Raw genomic sequence first — 16,551 nt, 5'->3', positions numbered from 1 at the left:
AACATAAAGAGAAATATGAAAGCTGGTATATGAGAGCGTGTGTACAGAAACAAGGGCCTGACCATCCAATGTGCGGTAGATAGTACAGTGTCTGCAATAGGAAAGTTAATACTGTGAGTGAACAGTAATATCCAGTACTGTTAGATATAAAAATAAATATATGAATATCATACAGTTTTCTAATAAATCAGGGGCAAGAATATCAACAGCGTATGTGAAAGTACTATAAGTACTACAAACAAATAACCTTACGTTCTGTGTATTTATGCAAGAACAAGGAAATGAATGCTTAAGATTTAAACAGAAATGAGTTGTAGAAAAGTATGACATTCAAGTAGAGTATGTGGATAGTATGCTATAACGGTATATGTAAGAAATATCGGGTGCTGTTGAGAGAGGTAAGAAAGCGGATGGATTTTGGTCAGTCATTAATGAACTAGATGACTACAACATTCTAAGTCGTTAGGAAATGATTAGAGGAAGCGGCTGTCTTTCTTGTTCAGTGGTATAAAGAAAACAAGACTTTGTATGTGTGTGTTTGTGTGTTTTCTTATAGCAACGTCACATCAGGCTATCTGTTGAGCCCACTGAGGGGAATCGAACTCCTGATTTTAGCGTTGTAAATCCGTAGACTTATCGCTGTACTAGCAGGGAGCGACTTCGTCTGATTAAGAAACATTATAATCAAAATACATTTACAAACTCATAAAGAAACAGGCTTCTTTTGCCTGGGTTGGAGAAAGGTATATAAAAGGCAGTTGTTTGGCGAAAAAGAAAAAAAAAAAGATCGAGATATGTGAGAGAGGATGAATGTATCAGGAGAGAGGCAAAGAAAGAAGTAATATGCTGCTAGTAAGAAACAAGACCCTGTTCTAAATGTATGTGTTGTTAATTCTTGATGACGAGAAACCCACTTGAAATAAAAATGTATTTCAGAACGGCTGGTATGGGTTTTAACACTGATAAGGAGAAAACAAAGTTTTGACCTTTGCAGGTCATCTTCAGGTTTTTTTCTTAACCTCTCCTTATCAGTAAAATTGTTAATACCCATAGCAGCCGTTGAGATACATTTTTGTGTTGTTGATTATAGTAATAAACAGCAATTGTTGTGTATAATAGTATCAATGAATTCTTAATAGAAATAAATACAATCAAAATAAAGTAGATGAATAGAAGGGAAAGAGAAAGGCAAGTACAACAAGGTTGTAACAGTTGTGTCAAGGCCATCAATAGTAAAATGTATCAGGAAATTAAATCAAATTTAGTATTTTTAGAGACACAGAAGAGTTATAAACGTCTTTACAGTGATGTGTAACATCAGGGTTACGTTTGTGTGTGCGTGTGTGAAAGAAATATATGAATAAAAAAACTTTTACTCAATGTTTTTACAGAAATGGTAACGTTTATACCTGAGAAAAAGAGGATATAAATCTTCAACATGCAGAAATATAGAATGAATTTGTACATGAGCTCTCTGTAGGGTTAACATGAATCTTTGTTATCATATAGGTGTTGTAATGAAATTTACGTAATGGTGTTAAAGTGAACCCTTAATATCGCATAGACATTGTAATAAACTCTCGGTAATGGTGTTAAAATGAACCCATATTATCCTATAAATGTTGTAATGAATTCTCAGTAATGGTGTTAAGATGAATTCTTATTATCCTATAGGTGTTATAATGGCCTTAAAGAAGTATTCAGGTAGGCTTCAAAAATACACTGCTAAAAGCTTTAAGTGCAGATTTTCCAATAACATTTCACAGAGTTTTCATCACCAATACTTGTCAGTCAAACTGCAAGATATTTTAGTAAACTTTTGATAAAAAGAGTTAATAGAATCTACAAGCACAAGTACTGTAAATATATTTCATCACTACATGTCTGGTTAGGAGTAATATTTCAACCATTATAAACTTAGTAGGTGTAATATTTGATATGAACTTTGTGGATTATCTTAAGCTTTTAAACAATAGTGCTTACCTTCAAAATTACACAATTCCATTACCATTTTTACAGTAATTTTACCATGATTTAACTGTATTAATAGAATTAATTATAATAAATTCCACAAGGTGGTTCAGAACCTTACCGTGAGGAGCATACATTTGCTTTCTCTTACAGCTCCGCAGCATCCAAAGAAACCCACGACAAACACTAGCCCTCCAACTCCAATTAAACCGTAAGCCAGGTACTGGATCAAAACATAATCTCCATCCGTATAGTATAAACGGTAGAGAGTTACTTTGTCTGTATCGACAAGAAAGTATATACCAATACCAAGCATGCCAGCACCGGAAAGCTGTTCGAAAGAAATATTATTTAATAAGCTCTCACATAACATAACATAATGTTTAGGGACAACAAGGGATCTGTTGGTCCATATTGGCTGTCCCATCCTCTAAACTAAATTAAAACTATTAAATAAATTAAAGTCAGCTTTTACCATTCATACATATAGATCAAGCTTTCTTTTAAACTCAACAACCCGATTCGATAAAAAAAAAGTTTTAGCTGAAGACGGCTTCTATCTTTCCTACATCGATATTTTATTTCCCATAGTTCTATAATTGTTGCTGTTAAATATGAAAAATGTTGATGCATCAACATTATCAATTCCTTAATCAATCTTAAACTCTTCAATCAAAATCCCTCAAGCTCTTCTGTTTTTAAGAGAAAATAATTTCAAGGATCATAATCTCTCCTCATATGACAACTCCTCCATCCCAGACACTAGTTCAATGTTTTTCCTCAGTACTGAAAACAGCACTTCAAATGCTGCTTCTTTACTTTACAATATCGACTGGTAGGTATTTATCTTGTTAATGTTTTTTTTTGAAAAACAGTCGAGTCTTTGCGTAATAAATGTATTAACATATCGTTATGATGAGATAACTCGGATACACAATCATAAGAGACAAAAACTAGAAACAGCAATATCTCGAATTTTATTAGAAAATAAAAAATCTAAATATACACTCGACATTACACTGAGCTATTTCAATATTATCAATTATGTATAATGTGCCAAAAAAGATGATACCATTTGAATTCTTCTATGCTGACAAAAATAGTTTATTTTTTGCTATCTAAATTTATTTAATTCAGATTAGGATCATTAAAAATGATATACGAATGATTATTGACGTTTCAGAGAAGGAGTTGACGGATAACTTTAGTTTATTAGTACATTTGTGATTAGTTTATTTGCTTGTGACTGTTGAGGCAGGCTTATTATTGAAAAGTTACTTACAATATATAACGTAATATATTTTTCTTCAGCAGTTGTTATCAAATGCAGAACTCTTCCTCTGTAAGATCTATGGTATAACTAAATGTTTTTAAACATTTTTTATGGTGTAATAAAATGAATAAATTATGCGATCAAGCACTTTATGCATCATATCTTTTTCGTTAATTATTAAGAATTGCAACTTCAAAAACAAGCACTAACATCTGATAGGCTGCTGTTTAGGATACGTCTTTCATAATAAAATATAGTTAAAAGTCCGTTTAGGATATTCTTTTGTCGAGAATTTCAAGGGAGGTCTCTATTAAAAAGAGAGAGACTATTTCTCGATGTTCCAAATTTTCCAGATTATCCGAAAATAATAAAATCACAAACAAAGAGCGTTTGTATTCTAACGTGAATACACGTGTAAAGCAGAGAAAGTGGAACAAATGTTTAAGGCGGAAAAGAAACATTGATATAATATACATCAGAGATAACTTTTATCTGACTTAAAATCTTACAGTATTTTTTTACTACCCGTGTTTCTGAAAGTAAGGCATTTTATATTCTATATGGAAGCATCTGTATGCAAGATTATCATTTTTTTCATTCACGCTAATTTGAAAATTTGATCAGTTTCTATTAATGTCTACGAAATGGTTTGAAAGTAAACTTAATTAATTCTATAAAGTGTCTTCAAAACAAAGTTATTTAAAATATAGATTACGTGTTCTATATTAAGCTAGATAATTTCTATTTTTACCAGTAATTGAAAAAATTAATTGTTTAACTTATGTGAAAATTCATAACACATTCACGATCAGGCGATAACTGATAAATTAGAGAGAACACCATTATCCTTTAAAGTCTTAATAACTTAACTGTGTCTAAGCGAGGTTTATTTATAAAAGCAATAATTCATTATATTCTGCAAAATTTCTTAAAGAATATTAAAAACATTTAAACGTACTTATCAGGAATAAAAGACAACTTACCCAAAAAACCACGTTAAATGCAATAAGGGTGCCCTTGGCACATTTAGCTCCACAGCCCAATGCCATCTTGTACAATTTGAACGAGATCGAAACTAATAACATATACAAATAGATAGCTTTAGAATTTCACGAGCACTGAATTTTTCTATTTATCGATAAGTAAATTTTGGTACAATAAAGCATCATAGAACATAAACTTATAAATCAATCAAATATACTATAGTGCTGCGTATTATGCACCGATTTGGACATATTTATTGCGGGATTCTAGTCACCTGCAATTGACATTGTGTGAAAAATGTTTTTAGAATTCCATATTTTATCTTTTCTGTTTTTATATTGCGTTTTGATATTAAACTCTTACTATTTCACCTTTAAAATATGTATTGCGAAAAAATAGTCACTTAATAAAGTTTAAATAGAGATTTTACATGTTTTATACAGTTTTCACCATTCAACAATGGGTTTACCAAGTAAAATATAATCATTAAACTTTTACTGAAAAATTGTACGTGACTTGTATCTGTATTTTTAGACATATTTTACAGGAATTTCAATATATTTATATATCAGAGGGGAACGATGCATGTGACATAAGTCTATGAATAAATAAAGTTATCGTCGGATTAAAATATCACAAAAGTACAAGCAAATACATTTAACAGTTTTACATCTGCTAACAAAGTTGTTTAAAAGAAACAGACTAACAACATACATGTCCAGATGTGGAACTGGAGATGAAGTAATATCAAATTGCCTTGTACAGTATAGACATTAGTAAAATAAGCCGTTATAATTATATTTATGTAAAAAAATATTAGTATTAGGCCTAATACACTTTTAAATCCTACATTCTTAATCTAGTCCCTTACAGATTTTCAATAAGTAGAGGGGTGTAAAATAATAGTTTTCCAACCAGACTGTATCACATCTATTGCCGACGACGCGTTTTGCACAATCCAGAGCTCTTCAGGCTGGCTGGGATACAACAAACACAGCAATGGTCGAAATACTATTTACATAAGCCTTTTGATACAACAACAATTGTTATGAAGTTTACGCCTTTGGAACAGCGCAAACCACAGTTGGATAAATTCCAGAGGCCATTGTAAGGAACTAGAAATTACTCGAAACTAAATTTGAGTCAGATAAGTGACAAGATAGCAGTCATAGGCTGAGGAAATTCTAGCCACAAGATGAAAGAAAAACATAAACAGAGCTTCATCATACAATTAGCCACAGATTCTTATTGCCAACGAGAAAGAATTGTTTGAATAACTAATTTTAATTCAGCAAGAGACCTAGAAATAAAGATTGTTACATATTCAAATACACGGTAGCTGTAGGGCCCGGCATGGCCAAACGCGTTAGGCGTGCGACTCGTAATCTGAGGGTCGCGGGTTCGTATCCCCGTCGCGCCAAACATGCTCGCCCTTTCAGCCGTGGGGGCGTTATAATGTGACGGTCAATCCCACTATTCGTTGGTAAAAGAGTAGCCGAAGAATTGGCGGTGGGTGGTGATGACTAGCTGCCTTTCCTCTAGTCTTACACTGCTAAATTAGGGACGGCTAGCACAGATAGCCCTCGAGTAGCTTTGTGCGAAATTCAAAAACAAACAAACAAACGGTAGCTGCATTTAAAGATCAATGTAACTTCGCAAGTATAAAAGCTACTGTTTTCAAGAATTTTTATGGTTTTATTTGAATGAACTGTTTGGAAAGTGTAAATATATATTATATATATTAAAGTTAATTTCAAAGCTAAAACGTTGTAGGGTTGGAAAGCGTAAATTAATTGTAGATCAGGTTGCATTGTTTTCGTTTTACTGATATACGAGCCTTTCGATTACACATAGGGTTAACTATGATACAGTCAGTGTATAATCAATATCCTAGAACTTTGTACGCTGAAGTAAAATTGAATCTTTATGAACTATCACTAATATATTAACATAACATGATCTAAGTAAAGCTGCATCTTTATGAATTATCACTAATATATTAACACAATACGCTCTAAGTAAAGCTGTATCTTTTAAAGCTATCACTATAGTATCAACACAATATGATCTAATTAAAGCTGTATCTTTTAAAGCTATCACTGTAGTATAAACACGATATAATCTAATTAAAGCTGTATCTTTTAAAGCTATCACCAATATATCAACACAATTAGCTCCAAGTAAGGCTGTATCTTTTAATGCTATCACCAGTATATCAACGTAATACGCTTTAAGTAAGGGTGTATATTCTTAGCGAATAGCTAATCGAACTCAATGGCGACTGGCACAAAGCCAAGTTTCTTGACTGCAGTGACGAATAAAGAGACAGTATGGCAGTGTAAGAAAAGCAAAATGTAGGGAAAAGCATCTTTTTCTTTTTTTATCTTCAAGAAATACAAGACAAGGTGAAATACAGTGTTAGATGTAGAGGTAAAAACACCTGAGAAAGTGTAAACTTATGAACTCAAATCATCACTCTAGTAGATATAATAGATTATAAAAACAGGATAAAAACCATAAACTTCAGTCAAACAGAATAATTGTGCAGACGTGAACTTACAGTGGTTGTACGTATTGCTCCCCGCTAGTACAGCGGTATCTCTCCAGATTTACAACGCTAAAATCAGGGGTTCGATTCCCCTCGGTGGGCTTAGCAGATAGCCCGATGTGACTTTGCTATAAGAAAATACACACTTGTACGCATTATTATTTTAATTCTCAGTTATAACAAAATTAATAATAACAGGTATTCAGATTTGGAAAATGAATATTTATATTTACTGTTGTTTTTGTTTGTGAAAGTAATATCATTTGTTACGCATTTTATTAATTCATCAGAATGCTTTGGCCAGGATTTACGTGAATGATACATGAGTTGATGACCACCTTTGACTACTTTTGATAAAGTTCACAGAGTTCAACAACGTAAAGGAAATTCTAAAACACTTTATTTTTCCTATAATATCTATTAATAATTTTGGATATCACACGTATTGAATATTTATTCATATATATATTTACCACTGGTTATCGTTTTATGGCAGGAGTTTGAAATATAGATTAAAACAATGAGAACAGTCGAGGAATGTATTTAAGAGAAATATTTGTGTTCAGGACTCTTTCAATCACCGGTTAAGTTAAAGGTCGGACTTGACTACCACTCCATTAAACATTTTAAAATATATTGTAAACACAGACTGCGATAGCGGTTTTTTGTCTCAGTCTTTGAATGATGCACGTTTCAGAAAATCTACAAAATTACAATGAATATCCAATATGTCGTATAGGGATCGTTTCATTCAGGAACATTCAGTTAGAAACTGTGACACACATCATTTTCTGTTTCAGCATAAAAAAACATCCACAAAACTTTGAAACTTTATCAACGTTGTTAAACCATTAAGTATTTCCTTGTATGTAGTTAAGCAGTTACTACATGAAACGGAATTTCGAGTAACAAAAACAAATATCAAACACACTACATGTAAATTAAACAAAATATTTCTGCTGTGAAATGTTAACAATTGTGAATACTTTCTGTCATTAATTATTGATATAATTCAACATTAAATGTTTAGAAAATGCTATTTTGCTCTTCACTATAACCAAAACTACTGATGCACTTATTTGTAAAGTGCACTGATTGTATATATATGTGTGTGAGTGTGTGTGTGTGTGTACTAGACGAATTCTGTCATGTGTTTGACATAATAAACCTGAACTTAATTTCCAATTAAAGATGGTATGGTGCAAATGCAACATATTACTAATAATATGTTTTTCTTACAAGCATTTGTTCTTACATGTTTATAATAGACACATTAGTTCCAAATCAATAACATATTTTAGCTCTGGTTCACAACAACAAATTTTTCTCATTTATAAGCTGCTTTTACTCTAAAGCCAAAATCATAAATTATTTTGACCACGTAATGAGAAGAATCCCAATATCACATAACTGCTCAGTTTAATCCAAATATCACTTTATTCAAAGTCAACTTGTTGTATATTAGGTTATTCTGAAGTGGTATTCCAGAATAATGTTAATCCAAATATTGATTAAACTTCAGCTTTATGATCAAAGTACACTGTGAGTGAAGGGGTTGCTTATATTTGTATCTAACTGCTGTTACTTGGTAATATACGACTGATATAAATCGACAATGTAGTGAAAATGTTGATTGTGTATAAAACAATAATAAACTACAGAGAAAAGTGAAATAATTTAAATTGTTTGACTCCTAATAAACAAGTTAGTTTTAATAATATAGATATTTAACAAGAAAAAAAATGTTGAAAACTGAACGTTGAACATTTAAAAACTGCTAGATGTTTAGTTATAATTTTTACCTTTACTAAAATGATGTGCGTTAATTTTGATTTCAAATCAATGTGTGTATATTGGCTAGAATACTACTTTTTCCTGGAACAAGATGTCACCTAAGAACTGAAACCTTACTTTGAATTTACAACATATATATAAATGTTTAGGAATAATTTCTCTAAAAAACAAAGTAGAACTTTTACATAAAGGATGTTGGACAAATCTTGAAGAGTGAGCTCTTATGGGAACCTTTTTGATATCTTATAAAAATTTTCTTCTAAACTAATGCTCTTGTGACAATATTAAGAGACTAAATTCCACGAAACTGAAAACCAAAACACTTCAGAGTTGAAATAACAGAAATAAAATCACTAAAACTTTAATTTAGGCCTAAACAGCCAGAGTTTTGCTTTAATATCAAATTAGTATAAACGCTTAAAAATAGAGTGAATATACGTCCTCAAAACCTTACTCGCACCAATTACATTTGTTGAAAACTCGTTAACAAATAAAACATTTAATTCATGAAAGTAGTTGCCGGTTGAGAAATTTTACAAATCCAGTCAGTTCACTAAAATACAGTTCAGATGTTACAAATCCAGTCAGGTCACTGAAATACAGTTCAGATGTTACAAATCCAGTCAGGTCACTAAAATACAGTTCAGAAGTTACAAATCCACTCAGGTAAAAAAATAAAGTTCAGACGTTACAAATCCAGTCAGGTCACTAAAATACAATTCAGATGTTACAAATCCAGTCAGGTCACTAAAATACAGTTCAGATGTTACAAATCCAGTCACGTCACTGAAATACAGTTCAGATGTTACAAATCCAGTCAGGTTACTAAAATACAGTTCAGATGTTACAAATCCAGTCAGGTCACTAAAATAAAGTTCAGATGTTACAAATCCAGTCAGTTCAACAAAACACAGTTCAGATGTTACAAATCCAGTCAGGTCAGTCACATACAGTTCAGACGTTACAAATCCAGTCAGGTTACTAAAATACAGTTCAGATGTTACAAATTCAGTCAGGTGACTAAAATACAGTTCAGATGTTACAAATCCAGTCAGGTCACTAAAATGCAGTTTAGATGTTACAAATCTCATTAATTCAGTAAAATGAAATTCAGATGTTACAAATCCCGTCAGTTCAGTAAAATACAGTTCATATATTAGAAACCCTGCTAGTTCAGTAAAGTACAGTTCAGATGATAGAAATCTTATTTCGTAAATTCTTTTAAAAGCATCAGACCGCTCTCAAAAAGACCAAACAAGTGGCAATCACAGATGTGAAGTCAGGACTACGGATTGTATATGTGGGATGGGAAAAATACAAACTATTCGAAAATCCTAATAGAGTTAGTTACTATCGAGAAGCAGAAGAACATATTATAGTATCAGTTAGCTATGGACCTATGTTTGTAGTGTTTTACTAAGTTCAGTTTATTGGAAACGTCATTGAAAATCTTAAAGTATTGTTCTTAACATTTGGGAGGCCTGACATAGTCAAGTGGTTAAGGCACTCATAATCTGAGGGACCCGGGTTCAAATCCCCGTTCCACCTAACATGCTAGCCATTTCAACCGTGAGGGTATTATCATGTTTTAGGCAATCCCACTATTCGTTGGTAAAAAAGTAGTCCAAGAGTTGGCGTTGAGTGATGATGACTAGCTGCATTCCTACTAGTTTTGCACTGTTAAATTAGAGACGGCTAGCAGAAATAGTCCTCGTGTAGCTTCGCATGAAATTCAAACCAATGTTAATATTTTGTAACTTTCAGCGAAAGTAATAGACCTTTCTTTAATCCGCTACAATTTGAAAAGGGAACAATATATTATGTTTTGTTTTCGCTAAAAGCGAAGTATATATAAATACATAATAATTCATTAAGAAATTAAAAACAAACTATGAGTATAGGCATTAGTAGTGTTTCTGAAATAGAAATTATGTTCTTTCATTTTGTTGTTACTAAGGGCTTCTTCTTTCTGAATAGAGTACAACATAATAGTCTGTTTTTAATTAATGTACTAACAGTTAGCACTGAAAAATTATTATCATAAACAACTTTTAAATCCATGCTTAATTTGAATAGTTTCTTTCCCAATTTGTTTTCGTTTGTTTGGAGTTAAGCACAAGGCCACACAATGGGCTATCTGTGCTCTGCCCACCACGAATATCAAGACCCGGTTAGTGGCAGTTTATTTCACAGTTAATACCGCTTTGCTACTTGTGGTATTTCTGTGGTATCAACTCATACAAGTTATATTTTCAGTGGATAATGATGATGCGATGCACCCATTTTTTTGAGAGATGATTTATTTTGGAATAAATAAATTCATCGTTTCGAATGACTCGTACAGAGGATTCAGTGTTTATAAGGGTGTTGGAGTCCATAATCAACCTTTTTCTTCGTGAAAACACAAAGTTATTTGTGAAAGACTAACAATCACGTTTTATTTAATAAAATTATAAGCATATACCATTTACATGACAAAACCTTAATGATATACGTTATATATATTTTACTTGTTAATGATACATCTTCGAAAGTAGGCCAATATCTTATAACGTGTTTCTGTTTCTCACTATACTGAACTCATTGTAAACTACAACCTGTAGTGACAAGACTTTTCTGAATAAAATTCGTGCAAAAACGGACAGAAATTATATATAGATCTGCCTGTATTGTAGTCAATCCATTTCATTTTAAATGTCAATATGTTTTATTCATAATTTTCAATTTAAAATCTTATTCCAAAAAAAGGTCGAACACTGGTCGGAATTATTCCGGACTAGGAATTTGAGGTTCACACTTTTAGGGTCATGGTTGCGTAATAAGAGTGACAGTGAAATCCCATTATGTGGTCTTACAGTAGCCTAAGGGTTGGTGGAGAGTTGTGCTGACTAGCTGTTTTCTCTTTAGTCTATCACCAACGACTAGTGGGATTGACCGTCACATTATAACGCCCCCACGGATGAAAAGGCGAGATGTTTGGTGTGATGAGGATGTGAAACCGCGACCCTCAGATTACGAGTCGCACGTTTTAACCCACCTGGCAATGTTGGGCCACATTTCAAAATTAAGGATGGCTAAAGGAAATAGCTCTCAATGTAGCTTTGCGCGAAATTCTACAACCATAGACAGAAAAAATATTATGATTATTTTAAAAGTGAATAAACATAAAAGAGAAGAAGAGAAAGTATATTCTCGAGAACATAAGAAAAAAGAAACATTTCACACATGACTCATTGTTCTTAAGCCTCACTTTTATTACTGCGTCACATGAAAGTATTGATTTCCGATTTAAAAGAAACTGGTTCACTCTTGGAGAAGGTAAACATTTATGTCAGGGTGAAAGTGATTTTTATAGTTTGATATTGGCATGATAACAATGTGGATAAACAGATCGCCTATTAATTTCTGAAAATATGGAATTACATGTTTCTGTTCTCATAGACGGAAAGATGTACACACGTGTGAGTGAAGGTGTAATTGCGTTTCAGTCAAAAGAAAATGTACAGGATGAACTCGATGAAGGAGAAGAACGGAAAAAATGAGTTTTAGTCATTATCGATTGATCATGCGCAGAATATTTTATCATAGGCAACCGAATGAGAGTAAGATAATAAAGTAGAACACGTTTTCGCTTGTGTCAGTACATTTCAAAACGAAACAAAATAACAAAATATTACTTTACCGAGTAATATAATCGTTTATCATGAAAACATTAATTCCATTTTTAAGTCTAATTTCAATCATAGATTATTAAATATAACGTTAACTACCAGGTTTAATTAATTATTATGCTCGTCCTAACTGTTCAATGGTGGTTTGCTGCTATGTACTTCGACATTCGTAATGACGAGAAAACCCGCTTGTAGGGAAAATTATATATTTAAAAACGGCTGGTATGGATAGAGAAAGCACTAATAGAGGAGCGAACAACGTTTCGACCTTCGTTGTTTTCTCCTCTATTAGTACTTTCTCTACCCATATCAGCCGTTTTTAAATGAGTACTTCGACGTTACTTCAGTCCTTTTATGCCTCTGTACCAAATTATTTCTTTAGCCACTCACTTAAAAGAATTTTTGGAACGCAAGTTGTAGTCATATGACTTTGTGCGTAAACAAGAAGATATTATGTCAGTTTTCTTGCTTGTTTATATTATTTATATGTAGGTCTATTGACAATATCGCTGTATTTATGTAAACAGTTAAAATACATTAAACGTTGTTTGAAATGTTTGATAGTTTAGTATTAATTGTTTTTGCTTTCAAGTACAATTTAATGGAATGTTTTCTTTGAAACTGTTACAAAATCTAAAAAAAAATACGTGTGCATTTATTTGTGGTAACATTATTTATTATTATTTTTGTACATTATACAGTTTAGTCAAATTTATGTGCGATATTGGTTTTATCAGGCCATACGTTTACTAAGGGTTCGATGCTTGGAGCGTGAATAAGAAGGTTCACGGTTCGTTGCTCGTTGCCTCCTAAACGTGTTCTGAAATTTAAGGCTTTGAGTTCACTATCAGAATGACTGTCAGATTTCGCTGGCCGGTCAGACAAAACTAGGTCAAGAGTTGGTGAATAGTGCTTTTGACTAGCTGCCAGTCAATCACATCATGTACAATCTTTTGTAGCGCATATATTATGAAATAAACTGGTTGGTTTATTTTACCGTTAACTTACATGGACTATGTACTCCTCGAAAAATCTAAGCCAGTATTTAAGCGTTATGAGTCCTCAAACTTATCGCTGAGTTACCAAGGAAACAACAAACAGTATGTTATATTGTAAACAGTTTTAAAGTGAAGCGTTTCTTTTAGGTAATTAAAACTGCGACGTTTCAGCTCTCAGAAGCTTACAGAGGCATCTTTAGGCTATGTATGATTAACAGGAATTAGAAATTCAATATGTAACGATTATTCTCAGAAGTGTTTGTGTTGAATAGTGAGTATTCAAAGAGACAATAAACGTTTCACAAAAATAAAAACACTTATACAATAAAACATAGCGCAGAATTATACGAATTATAACGAATAAAGATAGAAAGGAGTCACTGTATATTTGTTGAAAGAAGTGACCAAATTTAATTATAAGTAAAGTTTCTTCATTTTTTAAATTTTATTTATATCATTTCCACTACGTATAATGTTAACGTCGTTTTCACTTATGGAGTAAATTGTTTTTTAAATGTCCGAAAACTTAAGGTTCTTTTTCAAGTATTCCTAGATCCTTTTTTAAACATATGTTTTAATTTCACCTAAATAAAATCGTTTACATGTGTCATATTGATTTGATATATTACTTGATTAGTTCTTTTTTGTTTGGAATTATTTATTCTAATGATAGCTTTAACTGCTAGTCCCAGATTTTGTATTGTTAACGAGTCGACGTTAATTTTGTGTTTTTTTTATTAGTCGTTTCAAATTCCGACAAGACTGTTATTGAAATATCCGATGAAAGGGATAGTGCTTGTGATAGTTGCTTGCTGTCTTGTTTCGTATTTTGAGTGATTTATTTGTTTTGATTTTGTATATTGTTTCTTAATGTTTTCCTTCCAGATAACCATTTTTATGAATGAAGATACTCTTTAATTCATTGTTTAAACTGTTGGGGGTTTACATTTTACAGTTCCAAGTTTTTGCTATAAGATTTGTAGAAATTTATATTGTTTGTATTGCTCTGTATACGTTGGTTTTCCCCAAATGTTGTATTTGTTTTATGATAGGAAACTTCAAAACATTTCTGAAGATTTTTTCATCTTTGTTGGTTAAATGGAATAGGAGTAAATGTTAGCAATATTGTTTTCAGTTATGGTTATCTTATTCTCTTTTGTTCTCATATTATAGGTTTTAAAATATCATTAACCACGAGAGTGGTTTATAATAGGAATCAGCCAAGAATTTCACAAAACTTCTAATAGAATATACAGGCAAAAACAATCTTAAAAAAAAGACTTGTTTCTAAAACATTCAAAACCTTGGATCTTAATGGCTGATGCTGCTAAAACATTGTTAACATTAAGAAAGTTGATTTTCCAACTGTTAGACAAAATTCATCTATTTTTTGTTCATATAATTATTTTTTCATAAGCGTATAGAGAAAAACAGCTATAAATATTATATTCAAATCTGGGAAAGCTTGCTAAAAAAAAACTCCTGCAGCTGTCATAGGATTATTTTTATATTGATTCTTGAAATAGGAGGAGAGCTTTTATAGCCAAGTTTCTATTCGAAGTCATTTAAGCACCACAGCTTACAACAAAAACATATAGGTAAACTGCGCCAAACTCTATGCACAACTACAAAACAAACTCCTGTGATGTTCGTAGAGCCATTTTAAAATTGATTCTTAACAGTCGAGATTTATATCCTCTAAATCTTTATGTTCTTCTTCGCTACTAACAGAAGTTCTTGGAAGACATTCAAGCGTCTTAGAAATGTATAAGCTGTTTAAACACTGTTATACTAGTTAGAAATGCTCCATTTTATACTAGTAGGAAATGTTTCGTTCTATTAGAGTAAACAGCGTCTACATTTATAACAGTGTCTGTAGTCTAAACTATAGAAAAATCGGCTGCGAATATTTTGGCTGAAACTTGGACAATACTAATGAATGCAGTATTGAGTATACCTTAGGATAGTTTTAAAATTAATTCATATGTACTCTCCCCAATGTCACAGTGGTACGTCTGCGAACTTGCAACGCTATGAACCAAGTTTCGATATTCGTGATGGGCAGAGAACAAAAGGTCCATTGTGTTGCCTTGTGCTTAACTTTAAACGATCAATAACTCAAGTGCCTTCGTTTATTCACCCTGAATAAATTTTCTGTATTGTTCACTGTCTACAATTATAAAAATCCGGTGTTTTACTAATACGCAATAATTGGAAAATAATATGTGCAACTTGTAGCGCATCAACTGGAAACTGTACGTTGATGATCAATCACTTTTCGAGTTTGCTGTTTGTCTCTACTTGGTTTTCTGGGACTATTTCAGTGAAGTTACTAACAGTAGACGATTACCATGGTAGATTTATCTCCTGTTGTGAGGGATGATTTATTTTATTAATTTTCCTACATCGTTGAATATTTTAATATTATTTTATTATTATATTATTATTATTCATATTTTTGTTTCACATGGCTATAGCAAAATCAGTTGGGTATTTTTCTTTAAATAACAGTAAATTAGAAGAATGATAGCTAATCCTGCCATTCGGTTGAAACCCTGTGGCGGTAGCGCTGCCGATTGACTCACTTTTGGTGAGTATTTAAAAATTATTGATAGCTATACTTGAACTCCAAATACCTTCAAACAGCATCAATAAAGCAATATCAAAACAACAACATACAACCACAAACAATGCATGGAAACCGCATAAACAACTAATAACACTAATGAAGCTTAGACGTCAATTAAGAAGATAATTCATGGAAACAATAGATAGAAAATTAGAAACATAAATAAATAAAATAAGAAATCAAATCAAAGGAGAAGTCAAATTATTAAAACAAGAAAAATGGGACATTTTCTGCTCTCAACTAAATGAAAAACAGATCCGCAAGAATTTTGGATACACTTAAAAAGACTCGCAAATGGAGACGCAGCAATAAGAAAATACCCACCACTAAAACACAATAATACCACAATACATACAAACAAAGAAAAAGCAGAAGTACTCAAACATCGACTTGAAAACACGTTTAAAATACACAACGACCCGTACATGAACGCATACTTTTATAACAAAATAAACAACTTTATAATGAATAACACTGACCTATTTGAACCACTCTTCCCAGTCAGTTTGAATGACTGTCAAATCAACAACACAAACACAATTCCTGTACAAGAACTCATAGAAGCAATAACAAAGACTAAAAAGAAATCTCCTGTAGAAGACGGTATAAAGCCATCCTCCTTAAAAAAAGGCACTCCAAAATTATTTGAACACCTCACAGCAAGTTTTAATTTGTCATTATAC

The 16,551-nt window shown here is 32.0% G+C and overlaps 1 protein-coding gene across 6 annotated transcripts in view; it reads right to left on the bottom strand.

Annotated features, from left to right (window-relative positions):
- The window catches only part of LOC143235003 (CD151 antigen-like), an 86,148-nt gene that overhangs the window by 21,609 nt on the left and 47,988 nt on the right, over positions 1 to 16,551 (bottom strand). For 5 of the 6 annotated variants that reach the window (XR_013018886.1, XM_076472708.1, XM_076472709.1 and 2 more), the window contains 2 exons: positions 4,228 to 4,319; positions 2,093 to 2,302 (listed from right to left, as the gene is read on the bottom strand). Coding sequence is in view for 5 of the 6 variants with exons in the window: in XM_076472708.1 (XP_076328823.1) it covers positions 2,093 to 2,302; positions 4,228 to 4,293 (276 nt within the window). In the remaining variant the exon portion in view is untranslated. Of the gene's footprint in view, positions 1 to 2,092; positions 2,303 to 4,227; positions 4,320 to 6,788; positions 6,905 to 16,551 lie in introns of all 6 variants that reach the window. The other variant, XM_076472707.1, reaches the window with a different exon arrangement.

Source organism: Tachypleus tridentatus, chromosome 12 (genome assembly GCF_004210375.1).
Source record: "Tachypleus tridentatus isolate NWPU-2018 chromosome 12, ASM421037v1, whole genome shotgun sequence".
Lineage (NCBI taxonomy): Eukaryota > Metazoa > Arthropoda > Merostomata > Xiphosura > Limulidae > Tachypleus > Tachypleus tridentatus.
The sequence above is the reverse complement of the archived record's forward strand: the minus strand, read 5'-3'. Positions and strand labels throughout refer to the sequence as shown.